Source organism: Agelaius phoeniceus, chromosome 1 (assembly GCF_051311805.1).
Source record: "Agelaius phoeniceus isolate bAgePho1 chromosome 1, bAgePho1.hap1, whole genome shotgun sequence".
Taxonomy (NCBI): domain Eukaryota; kingdom Metazoa; phylum Chordata; class Aves; order Passeriformes; family Icteridae; genus Agelaius; species Agelaius phoeniceus.
In genome coordinates this window covers 27,982,783-28,006,109 of record NC_135265.1, presented here as the reverse complement: position 1 = coordinate 28,006,109, position 23,327 = coordinate 27,982,783, and the positions used below count along the sequence as shown (strand labels likewise).

The following is a 23,327-nucleotide window of genomic DNA, read 5'->3' as shown; positions in this document are numbered from 1 at the left end:
GATGAACAAAGTCAAAAGAATGAAAACTAAACAATAGTCTCCTTGGCCAAAGCAGAAAATTCAATCCCATTTTGCTGCTATAATCTATACTAGTAACTTCCCTGTGACACATCAAAAATTGGATGCAGTGAGTGACTGAGAGACTGAAATCATCAGTAGCTCAGGTTTGCAATTCATCCACAGGTCAGGCAGAGTGCTGGAAATGACTCAACTTTCTCTACACCTCTTCACTTCTGAGCTCCAAGCATACATTTGAGGGAATACTCCCTCTGAGGAGGGGTAGAAAAAGCCTTATCATATCAGCTCCTCCTGGCTGTGAAAAATCACAGATATACAAACCACAATCCTAAAGCCATGCAGAACAAAGAATTTGAAAATTATGAAGTACAAGACAAAGCCCTAATCCTTTAAAAACTCACATTATGGCTGAAAGGAGTTAAATTTGATATCATATTTTTTGAATTTATTACACTGCATAGTATACAACAGAAAAAAGCTACCAAAAAAGGCTTTGGGGAACATATAGGGCAATACAGCTTTATCAGAATAATTTCTCTGCACAGCTTTTTAGAAAGGCTACATGAAAGTGACCAAACAAAACCACAAGGAGTCCCCATAAGACAATTTTTTCAGTATCTTTCATATTCATCACATATTCCCTCAAATGCAATTCCACTTGCCTGTACTTGAAAGTGCAAGAGACTTTATTTAGATTTACTCATTAAAAATCTTTATGGATGAAGATCAGACACAAGAACATTTTTAAAATTTGTAATAATCACTGATTAACACAAAATGTGTAATCATTCTACTAAAAATTTTTGTTTACTCTTTAAAACATTCTAGTTTTTAACACACCTTAAAATTAACACACACCCTGCAAGAAGTGAAGTCCATCATAATTAATTTAACTCATAAAGTAGCTAAAAAACTGTACCTGATACACGATGTACTAATCTCCAGAAAAACACAACTAGAAATTACAAACCTTTGGATTTTTCTGTTTACTTGCAAGTCAAGAATACAAGAGATGCAAGATTTTAACTCATGTTATCGGGACCCCATTTTAGTTAAAGCAGGTGACAGAAATTCAATAACAGTTTTAATTCACTCTTGGAATGTCTCTTGCATGGAAGTGGTATTCAAGAAAGATTGCTTGATGTCCAAACTGTAGTGGACAGCTAATTTCCTGTGTCTGTCTCCCTACCTCCTTACAAAAGAACAATTTGATTAATCCCCCAGGTGGAAACTGAATAACATATTTTTGCAATTGGAAAGGGACACTAGCAAGCCAAAAAATTATACCACTCCCTGAACATTCTGTATGTGCCAATCTTAAAAGCAAATGCATGACAGAGTTTAGGTATCCAAGAATGCTGACAAGTAACATATGAGAACATCTCATCACAGCTGTGTCCCTGTGTATCCAAATACTGAGGCACTTACTAGGTAAAATATTCTCTGCACAGAAATACAAACAAAGGGGCAGCAACATAAAAAATCTTGAAGACATTTAGAATACTCTTGTTTTTACACGGAGGTATCAGATGCATTTATATGCTTATGAGATGTATAAATACAGTTATGAAATAAATTGGAAAGTACCTCTTCAGAGATTATGGTGATGACAGAAAAGAATGCCTGTGCTAAAGAAGCTTCTGTGCAGACAAAGAATCAAAATCTTTATTTTTTGAAAAGTCGGTACCATCAAAGAATACTATTACTTTCAGTATTCTTAAAGAGCTAATCCATGTCAAAAATCTAGTTTTACAATGCTATATTTGAACAAGGCATGCCAATCAATATAAGGTATTGATAACCTTCATATGAATTTTCAGTGAAAGAAAAAGATTTAGTAATTCAAATCACATTCCTTTGTTTAGAGAACACATGCATTTTCTCTGTCCTTAGAGGATTGTATTCTGTAGTACTCCTGAAATACTTTTTCTTGTCAATATTATCAATGCTGATACAGTATCTGTACTCACACCTTTCTCACAGAGAGCACATCAAAAACAAGCATTTAACTAGCATAGTAAAATTTTCTTTACTGATTGAGAAGATTTCCATTTTGCATATGATCTGGGTTTTTTCGTACTTACTTTGAAGAGAATCGGAAATCTTTGTTTTATGACCTTCTACCAGAACAAACCTATGCACATCATTTCATAAAAAACTCCATACACTAAGTAAAACTCTGAAAACCAGGATACTTCAACTATTTTTAGGGTGCATTAACTTACTTTGGAGGATGTAGAATCACATTCCTGACAGATCCATCCATAGCCAGTCTGTTTAGGAGACTTTTTCAAGGGAGGGTCTAGACAGCCAAAATGGTAGCAAAGCCTGCATTCATCACACCTGCAAGAGAAAAACAAAATACATATTTATATTAAATGGTACTTCTGTACTATTTTAGATTGAGCTTCCCTGCAATTCTCAGCAGAAGATTTCCTGGTCCATTATCATAATAAAGAAAATCTCTTTTCTATCAGGGGTAATTTTAAACAGCCACTTCAAGTAGGTTCTGTTTAATCTGGAATATCCTGATGCAGACACTCATATATCACCTTTGTCATCATCTTATATAAATGACAACATTTCAAAGACTTGTAAATTAATGAAAAAAATTGCTTACATTTTTAGATAATTCAGTGTCACTCACTGCCTTTTTTTCCCCAGAGATTTTAACTTTTTTTAGACAGTGACAATATTTATTTTTTCATAGTTTTAAGATACTGTTTTGCACATGTTGTTTTTCAAGAAAAGCTTTGTGAAAAAGTCATCCACATATTAACTAACTCAAGTATAATTTACAGTGATGAATTACATTTTTTACACCAGGATTATGTGGTTGATAAACAAATGTACAAAATATTTTCTCATTCACACTGAATTTTCTGGAAAGGGCATTAATTTAAAAGGATTTCACTGTGATCTCTCACTTATAAAAGTACTTTCTGTACACACAACAAATTTATATTCTTCTTTAATAAACCCTTCCTTAGTGTTTTGCACTATGCATAGTCCATACAAAAAGCTCAAAACATACAGCATAGCTCTTGTTAACCTACTTTTAATGTACTACAAATAGAAAAAATACTACAGTAGAACAAGTGTTTCATGAAGGGATTTTTAAATCAGAATAATAATAGGCTTAAAATGAGAAAGATTTTTTTTAAAGCAAATTATAGAGGTTTTCATATACCCTACTGAATTTCTCTTTATTTGCATATCCCCCTGTATTCCTTTGTATGAAAAAGAAAGCTTTTTTCAAATTTACTTTGCAACAGTCTGTTCATTACACAGTCTTAAACTCTGAATAAAGCCAATATAAATGACTGAAAAATAGGAAAGAGTTTATGTTTAAAAATCAAAATTTTAAAAGAAATTCCCCCCCACTCTGTTTCTCTGCTTTCCTGGCTACTCAATTTTTCCTCTATGGTATGTGTAAACACAAAAATGTCCAAAAATTGCAGTAATAGCATGGCACAGGCATCATCAGATCAAAGACAGAGGGACATAACATTCTGTTTATCAAGAGAACAGACAGTGCATCACAGGAAGAGGATTCAACTAACAGCACATACTGCTGCATTAATACAACAAAATGTTCATGTGACTGCTCCAAGGATTAGTCTCCCAATAAAAACAAGGAACTGTTTTCAATTATGATTGTTTAACTTCAGTGAATACTTTGTCCTCGCTGCCAAGGCTGGGCTTGCTAGCACTTACAGGTATCACATGAGCACTGGTAAGGATATGGCATGTACTGTTTCCTGCTAAATAGAAATTAAAAGCAATAATCTGACTATACACAAGATTCAACACTGGACTGACATGGTTTTGATAAATTTTTGAAAATAAGATATAGCAATATATATCCTTAGGATTGCTTAGCAGTGACTCAATCTCACTCCACACAAAGCAAACACTTAAAATAGAAAACCAGTCTCAGTTTTTAAAGACAGAGGAGTTTTAATGTTTAAATATATTACTTAAAATCAGGAATACATGTAGTTTTATTTCCTGTGAAAGGTCTATTAAAATAATAAAAAGGTTGAGAACGGGAGATGGGATAGGTCACACTCCTAAATCCCAACAGTGTATGTGACCTTCAGCAAAAGATTAAGCCTCCTCTGAGCCTCAATGTTCTCATCTGTAAAGGAGTATATTTTTACTAACCTATTTCTATATCTGGAATCTTATGCATGTAAGGGCTTGCACTTGAGCAGTGCTTATCAGAACTCCCTTCACGTAAACTTAAGGATCCTCTTAAGTAACTGAAAATAAAGAAACATACTATTTCTGACTGACTCAGAGTATTTTCAGAGTTTAATCTACATATGATTTAAACAGTGTCAATTTAGATTTTTTTTTCTTTTTTTTTTTAATGAAGTAATTGCTTGATATGTTTCTATGTTCAAAAGAAAATGTTTCCTCTTTAAAATTACACTTTGGCATCCCTTACATTTTTACCATTTTTTATCTAGAATGTGGTACTTCCTGACTGCACTTTCAGCCATGTTTCCTCAGAGTTTGCTGAGGGAGTTTGCAAAGCAGGGTTGAAATAACCATGACATTGTGAAATTAAATATCATTCTAAAGTGCAATGTTTTTAATATTTATTGTCATCAATTTTTATCACTTCAGAGTGTTTAGTTTGGTAGAAGAAAATTTGCATTTTCCTAGAATGAGTTAAAAATATCCATATGAAGGTTTTCAGATACTAATAATTTCTATCCTCATCTGCACGGCTCAGGAAATGCAAATGAGTATTTTCAGATATCAAAACATAAAAAGCTGCATGGTGATAAAAGCCTAAGTATACCAAATATTTTTAAATGCTTGCTTCCTACTGCTTTTTACTGAATATGAATTCTGTACTGGAAAACAGAAATGCACTGATTCTGAAGTTCCCAGAGCATGATGCTGGGAAAATGGATGATTACCACTGTACCTTGGTTAAAGATGATGCTCTAGCTGTCTGGCAATCATCGTCTGCTGAGACTGACTGGGGACAAAATGTGAAACTTACACACACCACAGCGAAAAAAAAAAAAATTGGCATTCTTAATTGCTAATTCCAAAAGCAAACATTACACCTAACTTAAAATGGCACTAATAAAACAAGATTAATCCCTCAAGTGTATACTATTAGTTGTGTTCTTTTGTCTAGCAACATAAAAATGATAGAAATCCCACTGTCACATTCAGAAAATGAGAAAGTGACACAAAATACAGTGTATTTTTGACTTAGTTATAGAGAATGAAATTGCTGGGTCACAAAAGAGTCATGCTGCCAGTCTCACAGCCTGTCAGTAAATGCTCTCACAGACCCATCACATTCCAGCACTTACAGACCAAAGGAGTCATGTGGCACCATCATTTACAAGAATCATCCTCCCATCCTGAAGATGGCTTAATAGGACAAACAAAACTGTTGGGATGGGCAGGGGGGAAAGGGAAAGAAGCCACTTCCTCCATATTACAGGCTGTTGAAATTTTTATCTTTGTGCATTCAAGGTCACACGTTCAAATTTAAACTAGCAAATATTTTATCTTGCTGCTATTTGTGGATAACTATTTTTGTGCTGAAGCACATGATTTACAAAAGCCATTAAATGGTGGGCCATCTTCAGCAGCCTGGTTAGCTGCTGTACTGAAAACTTTGTGGAAATAAAAGCAGAGCTCCACACAAAGACAAGCTAACCTAACCTCCTAAATTACCTCTAGCTGACAGGTAATTGCTTACTATCACTGTTATAACAAGCCTGAAATTACTTTATGCATCAAAATTAAAAATCACTGTGTTCCTCATTCCAGCAATTAATGAGGATAGATACATGCCCACTAAATACGGAGAAAATGGAGTGTGAAGAAGAAAGGAGAATTCTGAAGTAGTTATGATAAGAAAAAAGTTTAAAAAAAACCCAATCAAACATTTTTTACTTAAAGAAGTATAGAATGGTCAGCTGCATCTTCACAGCAAGAAAGCCTGATTAGGGATTTCCATACCTGAAATACTTTTGCTTTGTTCTTTAATAGAGTGATCTCCATCTGCTCCTGCCCTTGGATTGTTTTTATTAGTTTTTTTAGCAGTACAGCTGGCTGTGCTCAAGCCCTATCGTGTTCATAATTAACTAATTATGCTCTAATCAATAGTGCAGATACTGATTTTACAATGTAAATGAGATAAATGAGATAATGGCTGGGGTCAATCTCATTTTATTTACAAAGCTCAGCACACACATCCAATTTCATTACATTGCATCTACCTGCACAGGAGGGAGTCTTATCAGTTGGCCTGCAGAAGTCTTCCTGCAAGCACTGGGGAAAAAGACCTGTGCTTGTACAGAGGAGCAGTGAATGCAAAACCCGCCCGCCACTGGCACATTTGTAAGTCACTGGTTAATAGCATCCAAAACCACAAAGAGCTGATTCAGCCAGAGCGAGGAAACCTATTCTGCATTCACGAGACAGCATCACCCATCTATAGCTGTAAAAGTAATTACCTACATGTCCCTGAAACACAACATTAATAAGCTAATCTTTAAATACAACTTTCCAAATATGCTTCAGAGACTACAGAAAAATCTCACTTATGTACGCATCATTGCACACCGCCTGCAGTGTCGTGCCAAGAGGTACCATGGTGAACAAAATACAAAATTGCAAGATATATATACTGCTCCCCATTTGTCACAACAGCTTGGAAAGATTTACTTTAATGGAAAAAAAAGATATAAAACATTGATACATATCTCACCATTAAAAGTAGAGAATTTGTCATATAAGCTTTACTCTGACAAACTCAGAATTAGCCAGAAAAAAATTAGAAGGAAGCTAATCCAGAATTTTAAACTCCAAAGGAACTGCAGTGGGATGCATGTACATACACCCACTTGCTGAAGGCATATCACTTAATGGCTACTCCAGCACCTGCATAGATGTAACTACTGATAAGCATCATCCTTTGCTGGCTTGTTTTGGACCCCATTTCTGACTAAAGGCTCTTAGCACCTTAGGAAGAGACATCTGAAGAACAGAGGTTTCTTCTCAGACACTGATCTCTCTCCCTTTTAATCCCTCAGTGTCCAAGTGCTGAGTCACTCTGGAACTGCAAACAGATGTAGACATGATTTGGGGTTCATTTTAAATTGTAGCACATTCTTGATTTCAGATGAGTACCTTAAAACCAGCCATGACAGTGTAAGTCACTGTCAACACCTGGTTTCGTATTAGCAGCTGTACGATACACAATAGAAAGGAGCACACAAGCATTCCCAAAAACCCAGAGTAAATCAATGTAGCTCAAGTGAATTCAAACTCTAGAAACAAAATTAATTACTTCAGCCTGGAGCAGCTGAGGAGTGCTCCTGTGACACCTTAATGCAACCAGACCACAGGAGTGATAAATTCTGCATGGCAGGAATGAACACCGTGTAGTGGGTTGCAGCAGCAACTCTTACATGTCACATCAACGAAGTCACTTTCCTGTGCCCTTATTTAAACAGTAAAATTCAAGATCTAATAGTGAAATAAATGTATAGTCCTCTATTTAGTGCACTGTTATTAATGCTGTCCAAAAAGTACATTAATTCTAGTTAATGAGGGAGGAGCCCAAAACTGTAGCATGTTTTCATTATAGAATATAAGGATAACACTCATCTTTTGCTTGACATTTCTTGAAACAAAGTGAAAATAAGCAAAGGTATGACATTGTATCTTACTCCACAATTCTACACCGAGACTCTTCAATTCTGCCCAATTAATTCCAAAACAAATTACTTTCATTTTGCTGTGATACGTCACAGTCAAGCAGAAACCAAAAGTGATACAGTTCTATATTTAGACTCTGAAATATAAGACCTAAATTCTTATCTATTCCTTTATTCTTGGACAAAAAATTGAAAAAATAATAATACTCTATTAGGTATAAAACAGAAAAAGTTGGTTCTCCTTTTCCTGATTGCTACACTTTTTCCTTTGCCTATAAATGGCCTAACAAATAAAAATCAGTGGTCATCTTACAGTTTCTGTTCTACAGAACAGTTTTAAGAAGTCTTCTCACATGGGCCAGTCAAGCTTTGGGTGATTTTACCCAAAGGAGGAGTAAACATTTCTGGAGTGTGACACATTTCTGCACTAAAATTCTTATGTGACTGTATATGCATAAATGGTTGATTAGCAGACCAGGATATAGCCCAAGTATGTCACTTCATCCAGGTACACAGGTACTTGTTATCCTGAAGGGCTCTCTGTCTTCACAGATGCTAAAAGTTCACCCACATTAAACTGTAAGGAACTTCACCCAATTTCAAAGTTAGATCTAACTTTGCAGTCAGGCATGCATTGAGTGGGTGGCTGTAACAGATGTCCTTCAGAGACTTCTGGATTCTAGTATTTTCACAATTTTCATAATTTTGATTTAGGTAAATGAAATACTCTTTTCTGGGAAGGATAATGCTATGGTGCTACACCAAGTAATAAAGTCACTTTCTAATTTTTATTATGCCAGGTACAATGCAAGTACACAAAAGGAGATCTCTTATTTACATAGTTTATAATGGGAGATGACAGAGTAGACTATCACTCTCTTCTGTTATGCCTGGAAGAGAGAGGCCATGGCTATTGCTGACAGGTGAAAGATTATACCAGATGAGGGGTGACTATTGCATTTGGTTTTTTATATCTACCTACTGCTGATGAAGGCCATGTATGGCAAGATGGACACACAGCCTGACAAAGCATGATGAGCTTACTGATCTTCAGCGAGCAATTTCATGATAAGGTATCTAAGTGCTTTGGGAGATAGGAAATTGTCTGATCTCCTGTTTACTTAAATTTCTGTCCAATCTCAAGGGCATTAATAAAAACAAATAATAAAATAAAAATCAATTATACCACAAAACAGCAAAAGAAAGCAAGCATTAATCTGGGCAGACATCTGTGTAGCTTAATTTATTATGCTAAACCCAAAATTGCCACCTAACTAATTTAACTGATTAAAATTATTATTTTAATCCTAAATCAAACCCCCCCCCCTTATATCCAAAAACCTAACACTGATTATTCATGGGTAAGGAAGAATCTGAAAGGGCTATCATTGTATGTCATTCTTATGTAGCCAAGATTTTTTCTGAATGGTCTACAAATAATTTGATTTATGAAACTTAAGTTTCCATTAACAAAATGAATTCTAAGACTGTTGGAAAGAAACTTTACTTACTATACCTGTATGAGAACAGCTTTCTTTCAGCAAGAGATTAATTTCTCTCTTTCTCAGAACTGCAAAACCACACAACACATGGCTTTGTGAAATTAGTTTGCAAAATTCATTAATAGCCCAAATATACAAGTGGAATAGAATGTTATGAACACTCCTTCAGATGCATTTGCTTTTGTTAATATACAGCTACAGTACAGACTTCTATTTACAGAATTTTAATGTTTAAACTAAGAATTTCTGTGAAGACAATGACTCAAAGATAATAAATAGACAATGCATTAAAGGAATGCTATACCAGTTACAGACACTGAAACAGTCCTTTGACAAACTGAAAAGTGTAAAATTTAAGAAGCTATTACCAAATGCTGCATTTGTTATATTCTACTAGTACATGATTGCATCTATAGTGCCACTCTCAGGTGTTCAGACTATTTACTCTACTGAATGTGTACTGTTTATGAACTACTAGAAAAGTCCATTATAGTTTTGAATATTGCCATCAAATATCTTTCAAAAGGTGAAACATCAAGTGTTAGCATCTGGCTTTCAACCTAATGATATGGAGGGGAGAGAGAGAGAGAGAGAGGGAGAGAGAGAGAGAAAAAAGGGAGAGAAAGAGAGGGAACAAAATTCTACAAGGTATCTGCACTGGGGAAAACCATAAAAAATACAGCAGGAATTCAACTAAGGTTTCAAGCATGCCCAGGAAAATATCAACAATACTTGAAATAGTATTTAACATGCATTAATCTGTCCTTAAAATCCTCCAATAGCAGAAATTACAGAAGTTCCCTAACAAGAATCTCTAGTACAAGTATTATTATTAGAAAAAAACTTTCTATTGGTTAAATCTTCTTGATACCATTTAGCTTATTTTTGGTCTGATCAACTCTGAAGAACATTTTTTTTCCTTCTTTGTAGCAACTTCCTTTTTTAAAATTTTTATTCTAATTTAGGCTTTCTTAACAGATTTCCTACCTTCACTAAATTAAAGAAATATTACTATTTTAAGCTATTTTTGTTCATGTCTCCTGTGGTCTTCTTATCATCCAGTTCAGTATGCTTTGGACTTTCCCTGTTTTTTACCAAAGTGGAAAGGATACTTTCCAAAGTGGAAAGGATACAAAGTGGAAAGCTGAGACTTTTCAAAGGTTGAAATACTGGTCTTCTGAATATTCAGGAGTACCTCAATGTGTTAAATGCAACACCCCTCTCTGTATGTATCAGGTTTGATCAGTTTGATCAATGTTCTGTGATCTGTGAGCCAGAATCCCCCACGATTTTTTTTTCTGAAGTCACTCCTGATACCATAATCACAGTGATCTGCCTTTTCCTTTCTGCACTGCATGCTTTTCTGAATACTTTCTTAAAATTTTCTTTTAAATTCTAACACTGTACTTCCTCACATCTTACTGTCATCACCTGCAAATGTAACCAAACACTTTATTTCATACCTAATATGCTAAAGCAAAAATTAACAAAAATATTGTAACAGTGAATCCAGGACAGCTTCGCTGGAACTCAGAGAGCTGAGTATCATCTGACAGTGAGTCCATGGTAGCTGGTTTACTTTCCTAATCAGCTACATATTTTACTGCAGCTTAATTAACAGAATCTCTAACTTATTTAAAGGACTATCACACACAGAATTATTTTGAAAGTCCTACTAAAGCCAAGATAAGCCACATTTATCATTCTCTCCTATCCACAATACCTAGACTGTTTTTGTTTAATAAATGATCATAAATCCCATTAAACATTACTTTTTCTTTTTTTTTCCATAAACTCAGCATGATGTATGGGCAAACATGTTTCCCCCTTTGCTTACACAGCATTTGGACACAACCTTTTACTTTCAGAATACTGCACAAATGGTCAATAAATCTGGGTCTTTTCTTCCTAGAAAGGATTCACGAATCCTCAAAGATCAAATTCCTGCATTCGCATCTACTTCCTAGTGCAAATCTCTTAATTTTTAAGCCTAGTGCAAATCTCTTTATTTTTAAGGTGTCTTTGTATGTATTTGCCAAAAGAGAATGATAAGCATTTCTGATAGTTCCAACGAAAATCTTAACTCTGAGATTCTCCCACCCCCTTTTTAAAATGAAACGACGTGTTAGACATCAGGGTACTTTTATTTAATATAATATTCAAACATGAAATGCCCTGGTAAGATAAGACTTGTAGATAAGTACACATAAATTTGGATATTCTCCTATTACTTATTACAGCATTTAATTTTTAAATTTTAAAAAATACTTTCAAATGGAAACGTGCCTCAATAGATGACAAATCCCACCATATCTCAAGAAATTCAAAGATTATAGGTCATAAAGTTACAAGTGTGATTGCATTTGAGCAGAGTTTTTCCGAGCAAGTTCAAGATGAAAACGATGAAGATGTCAACACTCTGATACTGTAGATTTAAGAACTGGATCTGTACCATTTGAAGATCAAAATACTATGTGTGCATCTACCAGGATATATACGGACGGAGACGAAGATCTCAGCTGTCACGCTGTGTGATCAATTCTTCATTCCTTCCCCAACTTACAAAGCACTTTCATGTTTGTATTGGGAGGAGATAAGTTTGTACTGAACACTGCCAGAGAAGTAAGCCAAATGAAACAAATGCCTGCACATACTCCATTTTTTCTTATTTTTAAAAAATTTCTCAGAAAGAAGTATAGGTATAGTTCTGTTCACTCAAGTGTCTGAAATCAGAAACAATTAGTTCATACTAATAAGCATAAAATCAATTTTTCCATGGCAAATCTATTCCTTCAGAATAGTAAGTCTCAAGTGTTTTACAGGTCTCATTATCACTGAACATTTATTTTTTTAAGGAAACAATCCTTTTTACAGTAAGGTCTATGTACAACACAGTGTTCTATATAGAAATGTTCTTATTAAACTGTAAATAAGTAGAGTGGCAGGCAGATGGCAAACCATTGCTTATTTCTTTCAGTATCACCGTAGAGGAACACACAATATTTAAGTCCCACAGGCTTCTGTCACTCTTCAATGAATCCAAGCATTGTATAACATCATTTGCCAACGAAGCACAGGGGAAAGAGACATTACTTAATAGGACAATCCTGACAAGACATTTATCCGGGATTTTTCAACGATGCACATACAAAATGTTCCTGAATAGTGCAAAAAAATGCAGGCAAATTAACTACCTTGTCAGTCCAAATAACAAACCAATCAATTACATTCTATCCAAGCCTGACAAGCAAACTCAATGTTTTGTCATAATAAGCTTATAGTTGAGACAAGGTAGCTGTTCTCCTTTACTTTAGGTATTCTATTGAGAGCTTTATCCACATTTAAAAATCCTATTATAAAAGGTTTCCACGATTGCCTCCGAGGATGAGTTGTGGCAGAGTTGTGTCTCATGAAGGGTATCTACACAGTAAAGTGATAAGAAAAAAATATTAACATTGAAAGATCATAGCAGCTCTCCTCTGTCTTATGAAACATTTTAATATCACACTAAATTTAAGCAATGTGTATGCTCAGATCCAAGTACTTAGACACCCACACCAAATTTTCAAGAGTCTCTAAATGTCAAAACATTAAACTGAGTAAAGTATAGCATCCTTATAACTTATAACTTTTTTTCAATACAGCTCAAAGAACAAAGGCAGTCCACCACAAGACAGAGAAGATAATTTTCCTTTTTTTTGAATCATGAAAGCAACAATTTTATACAAGTAGACTTCATTGTAAAGCTAGCATTTTACTCAGATTTGCAACCCACAGAAATGCAGCTATGAGACTGACTACAAGTACAAACATGGGTACTATGTTATAATGTTAAAAAATGCTTGTTTTATAGATTAGCATTTGAAAGAAAACAAGTCTTAGGATTTAGGAAGGACTAAGTAAGGGATGGTTTCTTTCAAAATGCATTGTAATAATTCAGCACATAAAGGCTTTAGTCACTTCTGAAAAAATGTCTTTGAGCCAATAATTCCAAAGCCTTCACAACTTTTTCTTTTCCTACTCCTACTTCCTGTCTTTTGACACTCATGACATACATACTTTTCAAGATCACTTTTTTAAAAAATCAATACAATTTTAAAGTCCTGATTCTGTAAATTAAACTCTTTAAAGTACTTGCCATACAGCAAATTAATGTATTATGAGCATTATGAGATTTTAATTAGGAAAGCATTTATGTTGTCTTTGAGCTGAGCAGATACATTTTGAATAAAAGACTGATAATAAGTCTCCATCACTACATTTGGTGGTTTGTTGTTTGTTTTTTGGGTTTTTTTTTAATTTGAAATGTATTTAAGTATAATTGTAAATAAAAAAGAAACTGCTGTCACATTTTGATAAAATATAACAGTCTGATGAACAGGAGCCATCTTGTTGCCACGTCAACAAGACGTTTTGTTTTGTCAAACAAAAAATCCTTTGCAACTGAATTTTAGTTTTGAGTATAAGGATTTTGAGTCTAAGAATTAGAGAGTACTTCTTCTAAGAAGTACCATATGAAAATCCACTCCCAGTTCTCACTTCATCTCTTATTTGAGACATGATTGAAATTTTAAATTGGGTGTCTTGAACTGCAATCTACAGTGCAATTTTGAACTTTTTAAGAAAACTGAAGAAAAGCTTAGCTGCAAGACAAAATGCTCTTCATACTCATCTCATTACAATCTCCTTCCCTTACTGAGTGCAACTAGTTTTGTTCTGACAGCCTCAGTGGGTGAGGCTGACATGGGTGCACACTGAAATGCAGAAGCTTAAAGGGTAGCATCAGAAAAAATCAAGATAAACTCTCTGTGCCACCTCTACCCTCTCACAGCAATGTCAGTATTGCAACTGCACCATTTCAGTCAGGCCATCAGAACATGACAGGCTGCCCCATCTGGGCTATAGTAAGGTTTGGGCAGGAATACAGCAATCCATACTTCAGATACTAGGGGTTTTATTTTGGTTCCTCAAAATGAGTAGGTGAGTATGTGAATATGTGTATACACACACATATATATGTATGTATGACTACATATAACTGTACTTACATATAAATTTATATTTATAAATTATTTTTATATAAAATTTTTATCCATGTAAACATGTTTTTTTATAAAAAACCAGCTTCACAGCTGAACCAATAAAATAATCAGTTACATTTTAATAAGCTCACAAATAAAAGTAATCAAGTACAAACAAGGATCTCAGAGGAAACCTGTAACTACTGAGAAAAGATCCTAATATTTTGTAGCACTTCAGGTTAGGCTGTAAGAACAGAGACATCAAGTAGGAAGTGTAAGTAACCTAGTGCTAGTAACCTGCACTAGTTATTCCTATAATATTTGTTTGTATTAAATTTTTATTGGTAACAACATATCAAGAAATTTAAAGGATATTAGAATATTTACTCATATATTTAAAGGGAAATGATTTTTTAAATAGTTGGGCAATTTTTCCATTTCTACTCTATTAAAAATTTAACTTGACAGAATTTATTTTACACATTCTAGGGTTATCTTCACCCCTCTCATGTTTGAAGTATTATTAATTAAGGAATCACTACTGGCTTTATTTAAACAATTGAAATTTTTTTTTGTTCTAGCAAGTGAAATATTGTTAAAAGACAAAGGAATATGAATATATAAATACCATAGCTTGTAATTGTTGTAGTTAATTGCATTACTGTAATACAACAGCAAACTCATCTGATGACTGACTAATGCCCTGAGACCACTCACATCGATGACATTTCTCCTGTTCTAGTCTCTCCTTCTGCTCTTCTTCCGTGCCTACACACCATCTGCCAGCCCTTCCTCAACAAAGAACTGCTCCCATTCCTGTACATTCATTCAAATTTCTACTGACTGAAGAACTCAGAGTTGTCTGCAATAGCTGAACTTATATTTATAGCCTAACTTAGGAAAAGGATTTAGTGAGCACAAAAATCTGAAATAAGGATGGCGAGCAAAACTGAACAGCCTTCCTCTCTTACCAGTAGATGCAACAAATATTAAGAAAGAAAAAAGCCATAATAGATGCTTTAAACAGGAAGGTTCTCAATTGCATATTTGGTCCTATATTTGGAGAGTTGTTCTCTTCCAGCTCTCCTTCAACCCAGGACAAAAAGCACTTTCCTTCAAATATTGGTACAAAGAGGAAGAAACACACCAACCTCCCTCCTCCCTTACCACACATGGTTGTCCATCTGTTTCCTCATTTAAGCAATTATTGTGTAAAGGGAAGGTGTCTAAGATCTATGTGCAGATTTCCTTTTCAAAAGACTATAGGGACAAGAAACCCCACAAGTTATTTCTATACGTTTTACTCTTCATTTATGTAAAAGACTCAGAAAATGGCAAATCACAGACAAAGGTAATGCTTATGTCAGCAGTTTTGATCCTGGTTCTTTTTTAGCCATTTTAATACTTGCCTTCATCAGGTTAAGGGCAACGTTTCTGGCTGCTAACTGGGCACAAGTAAAAATACATTTTCAACTACAATCTAAAATCAGTTTATCTTCAAGGGTCTGAAGGCAAGAAGCTGCTTCAGTGTACCTTAGCAACTCTGAAAAATTAGGACTCTCCCACCAGGTTAAGTCTGCTAAGACTAAAGAGGAATTTGGGGTATTTGCAAATAACTTTCACAAGGTAAAGATGCTAAGTAATAGCCTGAATTTTAAAAATACATATCTCATCTCAGAAATTAATCTGTAGCCAGCAACTCTACTAAGCGAATGACTGAGCTCTTTAGAGGGGGGAAAAAACTCCAAATCAGACCCCAAAAACAAAGATGAGCAATAATTCTAGACATTGCTAATTACTTTAATTTTCACAGTACTGCTCAAGTTATAAATATTAATAAATGCTTCCTGAACAGTTACAGATTTCTATCTGTTAATATACACACTGATTAGCCCGTAAAAAAGTTATCTGCAGGACAAAAGACCACAGCATCTGAGGTACCAATGGAACAGAAGAGCCCTGCTTTGTCTTAGTAACTTAGTATTTATGGTAACATAAATAACAACATTTAGTGCTGGTCACTGTATATACATGTTGACTGTCTTAATTGACAGAATTCTGTTCTCTGAGTACTTCTATGCCCACTTCAAAACAAGAACACATTTTCAAGCTACTTCAGAGGAAAACTGAAACCATTTCACATATATGATACCAATATTTTATTTAATCTTTTGTATAGGATATGTCATTTTCCTTCACTCTGTACTGTCTTTGTGAATACAAGCTTCTGAGAACCCATGAAAAATACACAGTCAATACGCTCAATACCCTACATGAAACTCAGCTTTCTCTTTTAAATGACTGCATTTACAGACCTTGTCACAACAAGGTCCCTGATGTTATCGAAGCAATTTCAAGATACTTTAATCATTGGCAAAACTCAGTGACTTGACAAGAGAAATTTGGGCCAGAAGACTTCAATGGCTTGAAAGGAAGGTTATTGAGTGATGTAATTTCGTTTGGATGGGACTGATTCCAATTGATCTGTTTTTGCAATGCATATCTTGCCTCTGCAGCTGTCTCTATCTGATTCAGTGCTTAAACTGCAAGGAGTGACTATCCCTTTCCACTTAAAGCAAAACCCTTCCTTCCTCCTGCTATTATTTTGAATGAGCACGAGGAGCCCATTTTCGAGTTTAATCTCTGTACTCACTGCAAAAAAAAATTACATTCAACTGAATGGCAACCCATGAATTCAACTGAGTCTTGTGACTGCCAGCATATGTATTATGTAAGTAGAAAAACAGATCATAGAGCATTATGTTTATCATCATTATTATTATGAACTGAAAATATGGAGTTGGGGTTTGTATAACACAATCCCAACTGCACAATATCGTGTAATCTACACTGTATTAGACTGTACTTATTTTTAGTCAAGTACTTACATGCTAAAGAAAAAAAACCTGCTTGGTATGCAATAAGCATAATAATTAATAATAGGTTACATTATATATGAAATCAAGTACAGTTTTCCACAGTTTTAACAGAAAATAAGTGTACCATTACGAACCTCACAATTTAAGTTAATTTTAAACTGCATAAAACCTAGGGGAGGGAAAAGCCATACATAGGGAGTTACAAAGCTTTGAGAGGAGTATTGATAAATAATGTAATCATCATTATATGCTAATGAAACTGAACTGGGACGTGGCACTAGATGTTGCCAGCAATATGTAGCTGACAGGTCAGCTAAGTTGCCCTTTATTCACCCAGCTTTAGTCTTATGCTGTCTGTGCACACAAAACATGCTTGGCTAACAAAACGTGATTTGCTGGATTAGACATAAACGTGAGCTTTCCTCTGATAATTTAAAGAGAACGGAAATGGAGTTAAAGATCAGCTGTCAGTCCTTCACTGCCTTCCCAACTTCTTGTATCACAGGAGATGACAGTTCTGCTCAGTTTCACTTTTTATGTCTAGTCTATATAGTTCCAGAGTTTAAGAGCTTTCGGTGTCTATAGCAGCAGCAACATTCAGGCCATTCTGAATGCACACCAGACATGCCTGCAGAAACACTTTCAGAGAAAACACAACTGACCCTCAGTACCAGTCACTTTCAGTTCTGCTGCCAATAATTGATACAGAGTATCTTCTCTGTAAAATTACGTGTTCCAAAAATGGTAAGTAATAATGACTTCATCTATCAGTAAACTCAAAAGCATAAACTAAATAAAAATATGTACATTTTATATATTACACAGCTTTGTATTATGAGTACTGTCACTCACTGTAACTGTTTCTGTTAATGTGACGACCGTGTACCCCTTCTTAAGTACTGCATACATATACTAGCATACCACTAATCTTACAGATCAAATATTTTATTGGAAATAAAAATCTAAACTTCCTTCAAATGCAGAACTTGCTAATTATTTACAGACCATACTTTGAGAAACATTTTAACTAGCAGAGCTGTATAAAGAAATTAGATTATAATAATAATTTGAAAAAAAAACTGAATAGTCTTTTAAAATAAAAGAAATGGTTTAAAGGATATTTTTCCCATTTCAGTATATCAATGAAAGTCTTAAGTTGTTATTATTATATAATATTATTAGAATTGTTTTGTTTATTTTTACAGAATATTAGATTAAGTAATTTATTGGGCTGTCTCTTTATCAGTGGATATGGATGAATTTTGTCAGAAAAATCTAAATTTCACTTCACTGTTTCAATTTCAACAATGGACAGTCAACACCAAAGACACTGGACTGTTCAGTTTTCATACTGTTTTCTGTGAAAATACAGGCCTATGCCTTTAAGTTAGCCATCAGTTATTGATAGTTTATTGATATCTGTGAAGCATTTAGAACCATCTGTGTGACTTCAATATGTTAAAATCTACGCTTGACTATCAGAAATGCTACAAAACAAGCCAAGGTAGGAATTCTGGTTTCTTGCTCTGCTGCTCTACCAAGCACAAATATAAAACACAGACTGAGAGCCAGGAGATGGGCATTTTTTCCTCCTTTCAAAGTAAATTATTCTTCAAGATATTTATAAGGGTTTTTTCCTCTCAAAACTCCCACTCCCAGAAACCTTAGAACTGTAACAGTTCTACTGTGTCACAGTTCAAAAGTCTCTACAGGATCACAGGGAACTTCTTCATCAAGTTCCTGTATATCACAGTCCAGGTCAAAACCTGTGATGCACCTAGGCTTAAGGAATCAATTACAATCCAGTTTTATTTATAAATTAGATTGAAAATATTAATGGCACTAGTGATACTTTATGGCTTATTGGAACATTGAGTCTAGAAACGAAGTGAGGCGTAAGTACAATCTCTTACCACTGCTATGGGTTAAAATTACAGAAGAATTCACCACTTCTCCATAAGGAAGACCACAAAAAGCTGTATCATGGTTTTGGAAGAGGAAGTACTGGCTTGTCAAAGGCACTGCTAGGCTGAATCTTGAAGGAAGTTGTTATGAAAGGGAAGGCTGCCCAGTGAAAGGGGCACTTTTAAAAGAAAATTTACTCAGAGCTCAGAGAAATAAAGCAGAAGGGGCTATGTATGTGATGCCTTTGAGCTCAATGCATCAACAAGCACAGTGAAAATTTGGCCTGAGACCTCCATGCCTACCAGTGTGACATGGGACAGAGAAGGACAGCCAACAGGAGGAAAGCAGCAAGTAAGGGTCTAGTCCATTTGGATATATTCCAGTCCACAGGAATTATTCAATGCTTCTGAAATGGATGTTTGTTATCTCTGTCAGACTCCAGTGTAAGATCTAAGAAACACCATTGCAGCCAAGGCAGGACTCTGAAAATTGAAAAACGCTAAGATGAGCCCATGTTAAAGAGGTGAGATATGCACACCAAAAAATTACAGTAAGCAGTACCTAGGAAATCATGGGTTGGTCAGCCTTGTTCCTATACTGGGAAAGATCAAGGGATCCATTGTCAAATACATGAAAGTAACTGAGAGCACTCAGCCAAGATTTAAAAAGGGCAGAGGAGTTGCTCATATTTGAAATGACAAATGACATGCTCTGTGAAAGAGGGAACAGCAATGGTTGCAACACACCAAAAGGTGTCCAGTATAAGGCTTTTCTATCAGCCTGGTACAGCACTTTCCTGTACCAGAAAACAAAGCAGGTTGAATAGGCTGAAAGCCAGCTGGAGTCAAACAACAGAAGGCAGTAGTTTGAGCTGTAGATGCTTTCTAGTAACAGAGTACCCCAGGGAGCCAGGAGGGAGAGAACTGATGCATCAGGCACAGCATTGCCAGCCAGGCAAGGAGGGAATTGTCCCGCTCTGCTCTGCACTCACCTTTGAGTGCTGGGGGCAGTTTTGGGTGCCACAATTCCTAAGAAAGACATTAAGCTATAAGAGAGTGTCCAAAGGAAGTCAATGAAGATGGTGAAGAGCCCTCAGGGGAAGCTGTATGTGGAGGGGCTGAGGTCACTTGGTCTGTTCAGCCTGGAGAAGAGGAGACTGAGGGGAGACCTCATTGTAGTTACACCTTCCTGTGAGGGGAGGAGGAGGGGCAGGTATTGATCTCCCCCCTGGTGACCTGTGAAAGAACCCAAGGGAATGGCCTGGAGTTCTGTCAGGGGAGGTTTAAGTGACATATTAGAAAAACATTCTTCACCCAGAGGGTGGCTGGGCACAGGAACAGGCTCCCCAGGGAAGTGGTCACAGCACCAAACCTGGCAGGATTCAAGAAATGTGGACAATATGCTCAGGCCCCTGGTGTGATTCTTGGGTGTGATCCTGTGCAGGGCTGGGATTGGACTTGATGATCCTTAAGAGTCCCTTCCAACTCAGCGTATTTTGTGATTCTTTGATTTTGTGGCTCACAGTGCTACCAAACTCTCATTAGTTGAGATAGGGAGGGCTCTCACCACAAGGGCTCACAGCCACAACCTGCAGCTTAGGAAGTTTAGAGGGGACATCAGCAGATGCCTTTTCAGTACAAAGAATTGTGTAGTGAGCTCAAGAGTACTTGTGTCTCAGCTCTGTGGGAACAAACAAATAAGAAGCTATGATAATTTGTTCTTGATATTCTAAAAGCTTTCATTTCCACTACTAGAAAGCATTGCCAGTTCCTGTGGTCAGGATGGGAAGCCACGATGCTGAATAAAATCCCGTGATGCCCAGTGCATGGGTAAGTAGTGGATTTCTGTCAGTTATAAGGGATAAGAAATTACCTTTCCAGCCCTCTTACAGATAGCATCTGGCTCTATGTAAGACAATAGTGCACTACAAGAGGCATTGGAAACTGATTTATAATCAGTCTTGTTGTGCACAAATAGTAAAATATTGTGTCCTTGATGCCATCTTAAAATTCAATGGCACTAGTCATATTAAAGGCCCTTTTCTTAAGACTGACAGATGATTTCATATTCTACTGAAACCTAGACACTATAAACATTTTGCCAAATAAAAGCCAGAAGAGGTTATACACATAAGCTTTTTAAGTAGAAGCATATCTAAAGCATTTTGATAACCATCCAAAAAACTCAAACAAAACAAAAACAAAGCAAAAAAACCAACCAAGCAAAAAGCCAAAAACCCCACAGAAAACTAGTATTTTTCATTTATATTTACAACTCCACAATAAAACCTTTACACATAAAGTGGCCTAAGGAAAAATTTCACATATGTGTTTAGAAACAAAATAAAGAGTAAGAAAACAAAAGCAGGGAAAATTTAGTGCATTCACTTGAAAAGTTCATACAAATACCTGTATTTTAAAATAAGCACCTTAACACTGGACCTTTTTTTAATGGCCATAAAATTTTGCAAGTTGATTGACAGATGTAGAAAAGCTTAACTTACAAAACAAACATTTCATATATTCCATTATAATTTCATATTTAATCTTCAGTATTAAAATTTTCTATAAAGATAACAGGTCTCTTAAGTGGAAATGGACTATTTCTGAAACGCAAAAAAAAAAGAATCATGATTTTCTTTCACACTAGTCCTTAAGCATGCAAAATTTAGTAACAGGTTTTTTTTCCAAAAGCAGCCAGAAGTTAACCAATAGGTATAAAGAATGGATGCATCTGTATTATATCATAATCAAGCTAAAAGCTTGATTAAAAATCACTAAAAGCACTGTACAGCATTCCTGAAAAGGACTGTTTCAACAATATACTTAGAATAACATTTGTTATAACACAGTTTTGTCTATACTGTGGCTGAATGCATGCAAATAAAATTCAGATGTAATACATACATATTAAAAGAAACAACAAAGATAAATTGTATTTTATTATTATAAAAATCTATTAATTAATAGCAGTTAACACCATGCCAGAAGTTTGGGAACAGTGTACCAACAAGATATTCTGTTTATGAAACTCAGTGCTAAGTATTAAAGAAATCACTTTCAAAAGAACTAAAAAAGTTCAGTGAAATCAAATACCATGATGTCCCTTGTAACAAGCTTACTTAAAATTTTTCTCAAATAATACAATAAATGACCCTTAAGAAAATTATTTCATCGTGACAAAAAATGAAAGTCAAGTAAAACATTATGCAGATTTTTTGCAATGTCATTACCACATACACAACTCTATTCTTGAATATTACTTTCAGCACATCCACCAGTAACCTAGTCTAGATAAAGCATGAAGATTGTTTCAACTGAATCAAGAGATAAAACTACCTTTGTAGATAGGAAAATAATAATTTGTTTGGATATACATATTCTTATTATATTATGTCTTGGCAGTAAAATCTATATGTAACAAACCTAAACCAAATGAAACCAGTAGGAAGAAGGAATGTCCCACCCTGTAACATGCTGGGCATAAGGTGAATCAAATTATTCCATTTGATATTTAATTTTACCATTTCCCTAAACTTTTGTTACTGCTGTTGTTGGACACTTTCAGTCAGATCAGTGACACTGGTTCCCTCTAAAAAATGTCAGATCTTTAGTCCAGGCAGAAATTAAACAACTTTTAAAAGCATTAAAAGGAAGCTAAAATGCATTTCAAGAAATGCATCTATATCAACTTCTATCTTTACAACTTGAATTTGGGAGAAAAATACGAAAGAAAAGAATATTATTTATCATCCTGCATTACTTTGGAACTACAGAGTAGATTTAGCATTTTGTCTTATTAGTGGTCATAGGCATTCTGAAATGCCCTTTTCCCCCCATATTCCTTTTCACTATATTTTCCTCTCTAGAAGAAAATAACACAGAATGTGACTATATCAACCATTTGAATTACAGACAGACAAAGATAAAAATGATGGAAACAAAGAAGTTGAAGAACTTGATTTCAGAATACTACAAAGTACTTGAATCTGTGATTATAATTTACTAATTTCTGAAATCTCTCCTTTCCTACTCATTTTTGGAAACAGAGGAAAACATTAAAAAAATGAAAATATTCCAAACTACTCAGCTACTTTATTTTTTAATTAATAGGTGAAGATAGATGAACAACAGCATGTAACATCAAGGAAAATATCTAACAAAACATGGAACTTCAGAAAAAAACCCCTTTTTAATGAAGGGTTGCAGACAATTAATTAATTAAGTTGTATACCAACTTTTTTCTGCATTTAGAATAAAGAGTTTTAAAGTATACAAAATAAATACATTAGAAATGTAA

The 23,327-nt window shown here is 35.0% G+C and overlaps 1 protein-coding gene and 1 long non-coding RNA gene across 8 annotated transcripts in view; one reads left to right on the top strand and one right to left on the bottom strand.

The window, feature by feature from the left end:
- PHF14 (PHD finger protein 14) overlaps positions 1–23,327 on the bottom strand; it is a 162,817-nt gene that overhangs the window by 53,946 nt on the left and 85,544 nt on the right. For 4 of the 5 annotated variants that reach the window (XM_054643184.2, XM_054643192.2, XM_077175386.1 and 1 more), the window contains one exon: positions 2,244–2,361. In XM_054643184.2, coding sequence (XP_054499159.1) covers positions 2,244–2,361 — 118 coding nt within the window. Of the gene's footprint in view, positions 1–2,243; positions 2,362–11,348; positions 12,644–23,327 lie in introns of those variants that run through there. The other variant, XM_054643199.2, reaches the window with a different exon arrangement.
- The window catches only part of LOC129126958 (uncharacterized), a 30,298-nt gene continuing 23,811 nt past the window's right edge, over positions 16,841–23,327 (top strand). The window contains exons 1-4 of one of the 3 annotated variants that reach the window (XR_013181381.1): positions 16,841–16,975; positions 19,464–19,551; positions 20,783–20,857; positions 23,141–23,322. This is a non-coding gene — a long non-coding RNA (uncharacterized LOC129126958). Of the gene's footprint in view, positions 16,976–19,463; positions 19,552–20,782; positions 20,858–22,942; positions 23,323–23,327 lie in introns of those variants that run through there. The other 2 variants (XR_013181377.1, XR_013181378.1) reach the window with 2 other exon arrangements.